Source organism: Falco cherrug, chromosome 17, assembly GCF_023634085.1.
Source record: "Falco cherrug isolate bFalChe1 chromosome 17, bFalChe1.pri, whole genome shotgun sequence".
Taxonomy (NCBI): Eukaryota; Metazoa; Chordata; class Aves; order Falconiformes; family Falconidae; genus Falco; species Falco cherrug.
Genome location: NC_073713.1, coordinates 465,577 through 477,835, shown reverse-complemented (window position 1 = coordinate 477,835; position 12,259 = coordinate 465,577). Strand labels below are relative to the sequence as shown.

Here is a 12,259-nt window from a genome sequence, read left to right as displayed (position 1 = left end):
TCGCCAGCCTGGTTGCCTCGACTCTTCGGTCCCACCAAGCGGGGCGGGCGCCACGCCTGCGCCGAGCCAGCCCGGTGAAGCCACTCGCCCAAGCCGAGGGCCGGGCGGTGCCGCGCTGCCTGCCGCCCGCCGGGCCCCGCAGGCGCAGCGCCCCCAGCCGGCCGCCCCGCCCCCCCCGCCGGGCCGCCCCGACACGCCGGGCAGGGCTGCCCCGTGGGCCGCCACCCCCGCGCCACCGGCAGCAGGTGCCGCCCCGCCCCGGTGGCCCCGCGCGGGGGAGGCGAGGCTGCCCCCACGCCCCGCCCCGCCGCGACGTCACCGCCCGCGGTGGCGCGAGCCGCTCCGGCGGTGACGTCGCGTGGCGCTACCGGGCGGCACCGCCCCCCCCGCCCGCCCAGCGCCGCGCCGGGAGCCCGCAGCAGGTACCGGGGAGCGGGAGCGCGGGAGCGGGGCGGGGGGGCACCCGCAGCCTCGGCCCCGCGGGGCGCCTCGTGCCCACCGCCGCGGCGGGGGCGGGGCGCTGGCTGCGGCCACGGCGCCCCCCCGAACGCACCGACTGCCCCCGGCCACGCACGGTCCCGGCGCTGCCGCGGTGAGCGCTGCCGGAATCGCCGCCCCCGCGGGACCCGACGCCGGGGCGGGGGCCCCAGGCCGCTGAGGGAGCGCCCCCCCCCTCCCCCCTCCCCGCGGGACCCGGACCCTGCAGCCCAGCGCCGCCCGCGCCCTGCCGGGGGACCCGCTCGTGCGTCCTCGCCCGCGGGAGCCAGGGCAGCCCCCGCACTCCTGCAGCGGCCCCGGGCCACGCGTCGTACCCCGCTGCCGGCGTGTGCCAGACCCCGCCGAGGTGACCCGGGCAGACGGGCACCCTCCCCGCTGGCACCCCGTCTCCTGCGCCACCTGGATCGGGCCCGTGTGGCCGCAGGGGTGGACCGGGCTGGAGGGACGGGGAACACCTGCACCCACTCACGCTGAGCCCACTCTCCTTCCCGCAGGAGCCGCCATGGATCTGGTCCTGGACGCCGCAGACCGACACCTCCTCACGCCCTACGTGTACCCCACCAGCTGGCCCGAAGGCGAGCCCTGCCGCCAGCTCCTCAGCCTCTTTGTCATCACCAACCTGGGGGCACTCACCCTCTACCTGCTCTTTGGCACCCTCAGCTACTACTTCATCTTTGACCACGAACTCAAGAAACATCCCCAGTTCCTAGAGGTGAGTGCACCCCGCGTCACCCCCTCAACATCCCGCCTTGCCCATGCTGCCAGTGCCCCCCTTGCCATCCTCCTGTCGGAGGCTGTTCCGAATGATGCGTGCTAATGCCTTGGCACGGGCTGTCACCACTGCCTCTTTGGTATCTGCTCTCATTTGCACCTCGAGGGATGCTCTTCTCCCGCGTACCAAACCCCTACCCTGCACAGGGCTCATGAGACACACGTCCCTGCCCCCCACCCCTTGACCGCCAAAGCGAGCCCCTGGGAAGCCCCTGAAGACGCAAGGACGCTGAGACCAGCTCACAGCCTACCACTGACATCTACGCCTGGCAGAGATGCTGGACTGCCCGGTCCTCCTGAAGCCAGGACTTGTCGCTCCATATGTGGGTGACCCCCCATCCGCTGAACACCCGACCCTACAGATACACCCACACTCCCAGCTCTCCACCCTTGCCCACCACAAACCACCTCGCTCCAGGCACAGTGGCAGCCTGGGGGTCCCCGGCCACTCCAGAAGTACACCGTCCCTGCACACATCCAAACTGACCACACTGGCACCGGCACCCTGCGTTCTCCGGCACGCGTCGCTCCCTTGCTGTGGCAACCACCGCTCACACACGTGGCAGCTAAAGGCTGGCTGCCGACGCACACAGACCGATGCAGGTCTCTGCACTTGGCTTTTGCAAATCAAAGGCTGCCTGACTGGTGGTGGCAATTGCCCTCGCAGCCCTCCGGTGCCCCTCCACACGGCACCCTCAGTCATCCCTGACCAGAAACAAGGACCACTTGCACAACACACCAGGCCCAGCACCCTGCACCAGCCCTGTCCTACCGTGAGCATGGCTCTCCCCAAATGGGTGGCACACAGCACAGACGTACCTGCCTCGCGAGGGGTTGGGGCTCTGCCCGGCTCCTGCTGTGCCCCCTCCCCTGACCCCTCTCTTCTGCTGCTTCCCCCGCAGAACCAGGTGCGTCGGGAGATTGTCTACGCGCTGTGCTCCCTCCCCTGGATCAGCGTGCCCACCGTTGCCCTGTTTTTCGCTGAAGTGCGGGGCTACAGCAAGCTCTACGACAACATTGAGGACTCCCCGTATGGTAAGCTGCTCGCCTGCACCCCCTCGCCGGGCTGGCACCCCCTCGCCGGGCTGGCACCCCCTCCCCATCGCTCAGGTTCCCTCTCTTGGCCCCCACCCAAGGTGGGCAGTGCACCCAGCACGCCCTCATTTTTCCTGACGACGGTGTATCTTGTACGAGCCCCAGAAAATCCCCCTGGGTACCTCCCGCCTCGAGCTGGTCTCATCTGTTAGTTGTAATCCCAAATTCTCTTTAGGCCAACAAGGGGAGGTGCCCATTTTCCCCAGCTTGGGGATGGGGTGTAGTGGCCTGTTTGATGCACACCCTCCCCTCCACAAAAGAAGCCCTTGGCTTCCCTGGGTGCAGCTCCTGACAAACTAGTGCCTGAGTCGCTTTCTCCAAGTCATGCGAGACCATCTAGCTCTACTGCCATGTCTCTTTGATGGGACAGATCCCAACGCAACTCACACACCTCCTGCTGCAAGGGCCATTATGTCTCCCTGGCCCCCGCGACCCCCAGCTCCTTACCGGCTCTTGGCACCTGCGGGTGCCACCCCTAACATCCCTGTTCCCCTAGGCTGGTCAGGCGTCTTCCTCAGCATGCTGTCCTTCCTCTTCTTCACTGACATGGGCATCTACTGGATACACCGTGCTCTCCACCACAAGCTACTCTATAAGGTACATGATGGGATGGTGGGCCCCAGACGAGAGCCCTCGCCCTGCGATGGGGCCGCAGCTGAGTGGCTTCTCCCAGGGAACGCGCGCCCTGCGGGGAATGGTGGGGTTGCCTTGCCTCAGTCCATGATGTGACGCGAACCGAAAGCCCATTAGGGCACATGTTCCTCTCCTGCCCTTTGGGCGTCCCTGGCCGGGGGACCCCCTAAAAGGGGCCAGCCTGCATGGGCCCTATGCCCACCCCTGCCTTGGGGACCGATGGCACATCCTCTCCCCACAGCGTTTCCACAAGCCCCACCACCTGTGGAAGATCGCGACGCCCTTCGCCAGCCACGCCTTCCACCCTGTTGATGGCTTCATGCAGAGCCTGCCCTACCACATCTACCCCTTCCTCTTTCCCCTACACAAAGTCACCTACTTGGGCCTCTACATCTTTGTCAATGTCTGGACCATCTCCATTCATGATGGCGACTACCGTGTCCCCCACCTCCTGCGGCACGTCATCAATGGCTCAGCCCACCACACCGACCACCACTTGTACTTTGACTACAACTACGGGCAGTACTTCACCCTCTGGGACAAGATCGGTGGCTCCTACAAGAGCCCCACAGCCTTTGAGGGCAAAGGCCCCCACGACTACTTGCGCAAGCTCCGAGAGAAAGGGCCAGGGGTGCCCAATGGCCCCCCAGATGCCAAGACTGAGTAGGCTTCCGCCTGTCCTGTCTTCATTCTGGGACAAGATTCCCTGGCCACATTTTGTCCCCTTTCTCCCTGGCCTCTTGAGACTACTTTCCCACAGACAAAGAGCCCGTGTCCCCTGATGGCACGACGGCACGGGGCAATTCTCAGCGAGCGCTCCAGCCCGCCCCAGCTCCCAAAACGGTGGCAATCCAGCCTTGTCCTGCACCACAGACCTGCTCTGTTCCCCCTGTTGTTTCCCCTCCTGGCTGCCTTTGGATCTCTGCTAAGGTCCCTGCGTTGCTTTATTACCGTGCTGCTGCTTTACAAAAAGAACAATAATATGGCACAAATAGAACAATAACATGGCTCTTGGCAGGGTCTCCATCCATCCGTGCTGTGCGCCTTTGTTGTCAATTCGCCGTTGCCATCGCAGAGTCCATCGGGATGGGTTGAGTTGGATTGATTTGAGACAAGAGGCTGATGGTGCTACATTTTTTTCTGATCTGTATTTAGCGAAAAAAAGACGCAAACACCTTTCAGAGACAGTGTGGGTCCTCCCGACGGCTCCTTAGCGTGTTGAGGGCCTGGCCTCAAGATGCGGCAGGACTCCTTGGTGCTTGCTGCACTCTCCTCCTTCCTCTCGCCTAGGGATGTCCTGCGGGCACTGGCGGGACACATCCCAGGAAGAGCATGGCTGTAGGATGAAGATACACTTTGAGTCCTCGGGGTCCCTCAAGCTCCCTGAGAACATTGAAGGGGGTGGGGGTGGGGGGATGAGGAAGAACAGGCCCCTGGTGGCGAGGGGCAGGGACTTCTCCTCACTTGAGGGTTCATGGCTGGCCTTCCCCCTTAATGGCCGGCGTGCTTCCTGCCCTGCCTTTGGGTCTGACCTACATTTAATAAATCTCACTTGCCAACTTGGGTGCCGTTTGGTCCCTTTGCCCTTGCTCCCAATGGCACGCGGAGCCTGCTGGGGCACCCTGTTTCTCCCCCGTGACAGGCTTACCCCGCGCCGTTCCAGCAGCCAGTATGCCCACCACCTCATCCCTCTTGCCGAACTGGCAAAGGGGACAGGGAAAATATGACCGACTTCCAGCCCCCACGACTTCTCCTCCTGCAGGTTGGCCATGAGGATATGCTTTCCCCATGCTTTTGCCTCCCCACGTGCACGGGAACCCTGACCTCTGTTTGCTGATTAACTTGAAGGCCAGAGAGCTGCCAAGGCTCAAGGCAAGGCCCAGATCAAACAGAGTGACAACGTTGCTGACCTTTGCCAGCCACCACGGTAACCACATTAGACCTTTGGGAAGAGCCCTGGGCTTTCTCATTGCCCGGTCTCTCCACCTCCCCTGAGCCCAATGGCCTCACTGACACCTACACCCCATGTTCATAAAACTGTTGGGATAACAGCCACGGGGTGAGGCATGTCTGGCTTGGGGCAGATGCTCCCTGGGAAGACACCTGGGGACTGAGAGGCAGCCAACAGCCAAACCCAGCCATTTTGGAGCTGGTGGGCCGCATGAGCCTGGCAGAGTCGTCACCCTGCCCAGCTCTGTGGGCCAGGAGGTAAGACATGCTGTGTGCTGCTGGCCCCCACCACTTCTCACCAATGTCCCTCCTGTGGGTGACCTGCTTATGCCCATGCCCTCACAAAAAAAAGCCTGCAGGAAATCCTCGGGGACTGGCCATGTGCCATGGGCGGGAGGTCCAGCAGGGTCACCCCGATGGCTCTGGCTGTGACAAAACCTCTCGTTTTTATTGCAAGTCACACGCCAGCCTCTATGCGCTGTGCAAGCAGCACTTCGCACGGGTGGTGCATTATGGGACATACCAAAACACAAAACACCCCATGCTTTGCACCATGCACGTGGCAACGTGTCACCAGACTTGGGCTCCGGCCCACTCTTACCTGCGCTCGTGAGCCACATGCTGCCCTGTGCCCCAGGGGCGCCTTGTGCTTGCTGCAAGCCCTTGCCTTTGACCATGGCAAAGGCAAAACACTCTGTAAGCTTGACCGCTTAAACTGCACATCCCTGAAAGCCAGCAACAGGATGGAGGTGACACATGATGGGACAGAAGAAATAAACCTCCAGCTGACCTGAGCCATCTGCCTACCTCCAGGTGAGGGGCTGCATGGGGGTTTGCTCATGGTCGGCGCGAGGGCTGTCTGCACAATGCGGTGAATGCAAAGGGGGTCCTGGACACAGAGATGAATTCCAAAAAGCTATGCATAGAAGTGAAACCCCAGAGAGCGGGAAGGGGCAGGCAACCCCCGCAGGAGCTGTGGGGCTAGCAGTGACCCTTGGCAGCCAGCACCTTGAGGGAAAGTCCTATGAATGAAACTGCATCGCCTCTGGCACAACGAGACCCTGCAGCCTCCCGTGGCCCTTCTCCTACTCAAGCATAGCTGGGCACCTCACATCCCCAGCAGACAGGGGTGCACTTGCAGCAGAGGACAGGGAGGTTGGGACCTCCTGGTCACACACGTGCCATGCAGAGGCTGCTGGCATGGGACGTGTCCTCCCCTGTGGCCTTGGGCTCTGTACTGCAGAGACACAATTCTGTATCTGGGACTCTGATACTGCTGTTACCACAAGATGGAGGTGTTGCTTGCTGCACGCCAGCAGCAGGAGATGAACCTGCCGGGCAGCCTTCCTCCTCCTCTTTGCTGTCCCAGAAGCATGGGGCTTAGAGGCAGGAGCAGCTTCAATGTGCCAGCTCTGCTGGAGGACACGGGCGCAGTCCAGAACCAGCGGAGCCTGCATGAGGCATAGTGGCACAGCAAGGGCAATTCCATGAGATGTGCAGGAAGCCCCAGAGCCTGACAGGGCCACCCTGCTGCAGTCCTTGCATTGCTACCCACCTGGCTAACCCGTACCCCGTCATGCAGGCTGAGTGACAACCCTCATCCCTCCATTCCCGCCCTCCTGGAGGCACGCAGCCTTGGGTCACATCAACCCCAGCACCTCTGAGGAGTTCTGGAGTGCATGCATGCTGCTTCGGACTCTGTTGCATCCCCTTGCCCCAGATTCATGCTCCCCTACCCCGTGGCTCCCCTTATTACCCTCTGAACCCCAGTGCCCCCCAAGTGACAAGACCCCTGCTTATGGACATGACACCGAAGGGGCTGGCATTCAATGGGCTGGCGGCACGGCTGGGTGGTCAGATGCACTGACCCCTATCCCGGAAGCCCTCTCCTGCCATCTGTGGTTGTGTGGCTGGCTGCAGACCTCTCGACCTGAGAGCTGTGGCCAGCATGCTCGGCCCGACGGTGGCATGAGCAACTCCCCCACTCTGCTGAATGGGCCTCCTGGCCGGTGCTTTGCCCAGTCCCTGGTAGCAACCGTGAGGCACGGCTTGAGAGCTGAAGATCTGCTGAACTAGCCACATCTCCCACCCATTTTGGCACAGCTGAAGATGACCTCAGCACCATCGTGTGCCACCAGGTGAGCTGGGCTAAGTGCCAGTCCCTGGAGCACCACATCTCTTGCCTGCCCACAGGTCCCCTTGGCACTGCAGGCTTTGCCCCACACCCAGCTTCACACAGGCCCTCAAAAGACTGGTGTGCCTGCTACAGCCAGCCGGGGTTAGGAGACCCAACTGCCTCAGCGGTGAGCCGGCTGGTGTGCTGAGAAGGACAAACAGCTGGATTCATCACAAGAGGATGAGTTACACACAAAGATGAGGAGACATGTGGCCTGGTGGGACCGGTCAGTAGAGCCTTAAGTGACGCGAAGGGACTGCTTGGGCAAAACATCAGCACAGCTCAGCCGGGGAGCTCAGATTTCTTTAGACATACTTCTTATTACTCAACTGCACCCTCCTGCAGGGAAGAGGCAGGTGTGGGACCACCGGCTACCTGTCTCATTGGAAGTGTGCCACTCTGGGGAAGCCTGAATGCCATAACCCCCGAGATGGCCTCTGCTCATGCAGTTTTTCACATGAATGCTGATGTTTACCATCACGCCAGGATGTCCATACCTGGCCCTTCATGAAACAGCTTGGCATGGCCCAGCACACGGGGGTGCTCACCAGAACAGCACGCGACGGCATCCTGTGGCTCCACTGCCCCCTGCCCCTGCCTGCACCAGGCTGCTTTTGTGACACCACGCCTGTCTGGGGACAGGGGCAAAGCCACCTCTCTCCTTTCCAAAGCCTACGGCAGAGACGTCAGCCATGGTACCTGGCCCTGTGTCACTGTGCCAAGCCCTGAGCCCAGCAGCCCTCCGGGGTCAGCTCCCAGTTTGGGCACATGAGGCAGCATGCTGCCACACAACAAGCTGCTGACTTTTAATAACTTATTCTGGCTGGTTTCTTGAGACTGAGATTTTATAGCCTGTTAGCGCCGAGTGTGCGCTAATGCCTTTGGATGTTTGTCAAACAAGAAAGACAGGGAAGGCACAGGGAAATAAATTACATTTGAGCAAGAGCACATTCTGCATACACGGCTCCTTGTGCAAAGGTCACCGGGACCATTAGCCCTATCGGACAGTGGCAGCAAAGGGCGCTTATGCCATAGTAATTCCCTGTCCCAAGGATAAAACCTATCAACACTATTCATAGTAACCAGTCTAGTTGCAGGGCAGATTGTGAACACCTCAGGGATCCCCCAGCAAGCGACTTTAGCAAATGCCCCTTTTCACGCAGCCTCTTCTATACATAAAGCCACAGGTTCCAAGTTGCTACACTTTATGAGGATTAGGATGCACACTTGGAGACATCCTTAAAGCCAAGAGAAAAGCCCAAAGCGTCTTGCACCGGCTGCTGCTAGTCACAAATGCATGTTGCAGAAAAGCAGGGCTCTTTAGGCTCATGTTGGGCCCCATAGCTGATGCTGGTGGGGGTCTCCTGGTACAACCCCCAGGCTGCTCATCTCACATACTCTTTCATATTCACAGCAAGCACTGGCCTGGTAAGCGGATACACACTTACCATCAGCATCATTATTTTACATGGAAAAAACAGTGGCAAAGCCAGCTCTGACCTCCTCCCAGCCGCGTTCTGTGGCATAAAAGCATCCCTGTCTCCCCGCTGCCACAGGCAGGTAACGCCACTGCTGTCGGCCTCCTGCAGCCCTCGCCACTATGCAGCAGTGCTGCAAGCACAATGCCCCACCTTGCATGGAGCCCTGCCGCTGCCTGCCGGAGGGGAGCCGGTTCTGCCCCTCACCTCGGAAGCAGGATGAAGAGAGGTCACGCCACATGCTGCGCTGCTTGCCTTCCCCACTCCTTGAAACCTGTCCCATCCATTTATCCTCTCCTCCTGCTCTTCCCCAGCTGCCTCCCGGCCAGGATGGCTGGCCACTGCTGCTGTGACAGATGCTAAATAAGGAGCTAAGCAAGGAGATGCTAATGTGGCAGCTCATACACCAATGTGACAATTACATATAGTAATTAGCCTGCACAGTAATTTCTACATGAGGAAATGATGGCAGATGTGGATAATGGCTCCTTCTTCACGCGCTGACAAACCCGTGGTGAGGCAGGCTTATTAATGACCACACACCAGGCGATGGGCGCGCAATTTATGGCAAACATCTTTGCTTTCCAAGCTGGAAATGGCAGCCTGTGTAGCTGCTCCTTTCCCTTAGCCTATACAGCATCTATTCACAGAAGTGCCCCCCACTCCCAGCTTTGGCTCCAGCTTTCCACATGCCCTCTCGACCGTGTGTGGCAGCACCACTCTGCCAATATCAATAGGCCTGTGCCTGCCCACTCCCGTGCTCTGCCAGCGGCAGGAGGTGGGATTCAGGAGCTGTTCTTGGTGATGCACAGATAAACAGGGCTTCCCAGCCTCACCTGCTCCAGTTCGCCAGCCCCCCAGCTCACTTTGCCAGATGTTGGAGCCTTTTGTGCCACTGTTGACGATGGCTGAGTGGATTTCCTCTGCACCTCAGCTTGCTAGTCTTGTCTGCAATAGCTTCCCTGTCCCACCACCCCCGGAGAGTTTTCTTGCCTCCTTTCACCTCATACACAATGCTCTTCCACACACTAGGCAGTGCGTGTTCGTGGACAGCACACTAAACACCATCCCTGTCAGAGAGATCCCAGGCACAAAAAGCAACATGCAACGCACAAGTGTAAACAACCAGATGCCTCTGGTGAAAGCCCTTAGCTGCTGCCCGCAGAAAACATATACAACCACTGTCCTCCTCTGATGAAAACTCTGAGGCCAAACCCACAAGTGAGATGATGTCTTCCTCAGACCTGCCAATGGCCACTGACGGCACGGAAATGCCATCCATCTCTCTTGTCGGGAGCTAGGTTGTGCTGCTGACCTGCCTGCCTGATCTGCCTGGTTTTGGCATCGTTTCCTGGACAACTCTTTGCAAATCTGTCCACACCACTGAATGTCTGTGCTGGCATCTTCTCTGGAGCAGGGGCTAACTCACCTAACCCCTCAAAACAGATGCATCTGCCCAAGAGCCCATCCTGAGATGGCAGAAAGGCGCAGCCATCCCTGGCTGGCTCCCTTTGCAAGGGGATGCTGACAGCTGGCTGATGCTGCCAATGGCAGACCACGGTTGAGATTCTTTGGAGCCCCCACGCCCTGATGATTGTGCCCTCTGCCTTGGCTGAGGTATCTGGAGATGAACATCCCCGTGCCCGCATGCCCTACACCGCTTGGCTTTTCTTCGTTAAGAAAATATTCACACACCCTCACCCCAACATGAATATGTGTATATATAAATCTGTACAATTTTTATGTGTGTGTGTACACATTTTTATATGTAAACATAATTTCTGGTATATTTACAATAAATATTTATATTAAATATATTTTATACACATATTTATACACACATCTAACTGTGTATATAAATATATATATATTTATATGCATGTAAATACACACACAAGTATCTACACATATACACACACTTACTTTGTATACGCTTCATAAATGTGTGTATATAAGACCCATGAATGAGCTTCTGCTGACTCCTGATGGAGGAAGACCCTGTCTGAGGGCTCCATTTTTTAAAAAGGACAGTGTGACCGGAGCCTGGAGGGACACATACTTAAAACCATCCATGCTTGCATGAAATGCAATACTATATGGAGCCTGTAAATGCTCCAGTAGTTTTATTGCTACATAAAAGGGGCTGCAGACACAGGAGAGGGATGTGGCTGCTGCGTTATACCGGTCCCACTGCATCAGGCTCCCAGGGAATGTTACCCCCACAAGACACCCCTCTCTCGGCTAGGAAGTGTCCATGCCTCTTGCAAAACACACGCTCATCAGTGCGGTACCGTTACCAGTCCTTAGCCAAGGATGCCTGGGAGTGGACCCTGTCTGCCATAAGTGTGAGACTGGGCACCGTCAGTGCCCTTCGACCGCACAAGTGGCCAGTGCCATCTGCAGAGCGAGTGGGAACGATCATGACCCCGCCGTTGCCGCTGACCTGCCAGTCGCTAAGCAAGCTACCTGTGATGCGGTTGCCTTACGATGGGAACATGTACCCAAGGACACATTTACGTTCCTCGCTCAAAGCCGTACTGCCACAAAGTGCAGCCCCGAACAGCACCATGGCACCGCAAGAAACTGCCAGAAAGGTGGAGGTTCCCTCATCTCTGGTCAGGAGAACTCGAGAGACCAGCAGCAGACCCAGCGATGCTTTGCAGTCCCTAGCTATTTACCTTTTTATCTGGGCATGGATCAAACCTGTTACCCTTGGATCCATTCAAAACCCCCACAGATGCAATGCCTGCCTTGCCTCCACCTACACATAGGGGGAAAACATCACCGCAGCACCCCTGGTGCGACCGTCCCCCAAAGGTACGGTGTGCTCGCGTGGCACGGACCTGGCTCTCCCGAAGCCTCTTGGTCCACGGGGCCACGGGCTCCTCCCTGGCGGCTTCCACGCAGGCAGAGCCTGGCTGATTTCGGGTGCGTGGAACAGACACCGAGACGCAGTGCTGCGTGTGCCTGGCAACTTGGAAGCCTCCAGCCCTGCGAGGAGCTAGCCTTGCTGACAAAATACGTTATGGGTTTGGCAGATGACCTGTCCCTCCCCAGGTACGGTGTCCTTCCCAACACCCACTGCGTGACACTGCTGTGTGAGTGGGCTGAGACAAAACTGGAGTCTGCTGCTTGCGTGTGCAAATGGAACGCACCCTCCAGCAGCACCTTCTGCTCCATTTGGCAGGCCTGCTGCCCTTCAGAACCGCATCAGCCTTGGGCTGTCCTTCCCACATGGTGCTGCCTTCCCCTAAGGTAGCTGCAAGTGATTTTTTAAGAGGCTGCTTTACTTGTGGAACTACAAAAAAGGTCAATCTGCCTGGAAAATGGCTCCCTTATAAAAGACATTGCATTTCCGTGCCTCAGTCTCAAGGGTACTGCTTTTACCTTGGGCACAGATTAATAAAAACCCCCGCCCTCCCACTGAGCATCCCCAGGACCCACATCAGGACCTTCTTGCTACACAAGGGAACTTAGCACACCAGGCTGTGACTCCAGCCTGTCTGCCTGGTGCTCAGTCAGAAAATCTGGGGCACTCTCGTGCACCACTGCTGCTCTGGGGGCAAAAGTCATGCAGGGGGGCCGAGACCTCTCTCTTCTACCATCGCAGTGCTGTCACTCCAACCCCCCCTGGCCCAGCTCTCACCTGTGCCGCTTG

General features: G+C 58.7%; 1 protein-coding gene across 3 annotated transcripts; it reads left to right on the top strand.

The window, feature by feature from the left end:
* Nucleotides 1-319: 319 nt before the first annotated feature.
* SC5D (sterol-C5-desaturase) lies at nucleotides 320-4,556 on the top strand. 3 transcript variants are annotated; one of them, XM_055728512.1, is made up of 5 exons: nucleotides 320-422; nucleotides 993-1,210; nucleotides 2,172-2,304; nucleotides 2,861-2,961; nucleotides 3,239-4,556. In XM_055728512.1, exons 2-5 carry the CDS (start codon nucleotides 1,001-1,003, stop codon nucleotides 3,662-3,664), a joined length of 870 nt encoding a protein of 289 aa, XP_055584487.1. In that variant the 5' UTR covers nucleotides 320-422; nucleotides 993-1,000; the 3' UTR covers nucleotides 3,665-4,556. The 3 variants fall into 3 exon arrangements, with proteins under 3 accessions (XP_055584487.1, XP_055584488.1, XP_014136234.2); XM_055728513.1 differs by lacking the exon at nucleotides 320-422 and adding an exon at nucleotides 432-592; XM_014280759.3 differs by lacking the exon at nucleotides 320-422 and adding an exon at nucleotides 697-844.
* Nucleotides 4,557-12,259: the final 7,703 nt, after the last annotated feature.

What these genes read in the sequence shown, in the direction of transcription:
- SC5D (XM_055728512.1), top strand. Translation starts at nt 1,001, where the DNA reads ATGGATCTGGTCCTGGACGCCGCAGACCGACACCTCCTCACGCCCTAC. An exon ending in CATTGAGGACTCCCCGTATG is followed by an intron (nt 2,305 to 2,860) that starts GTAAGCTGCTCG and finishes CTGTTCCCCTAG; the next exon opens with GCTGGTCAGGCGTCTTCCTC. An exon ending in ACCACAAGCTACTCTATAAG is followed by an intron (nt 2,962 to 3,238) that starts GTACATGATGGG and finishes CTCTCCCCACAG; the next exon opens with CGTTTCCACAAGCCCCACCA.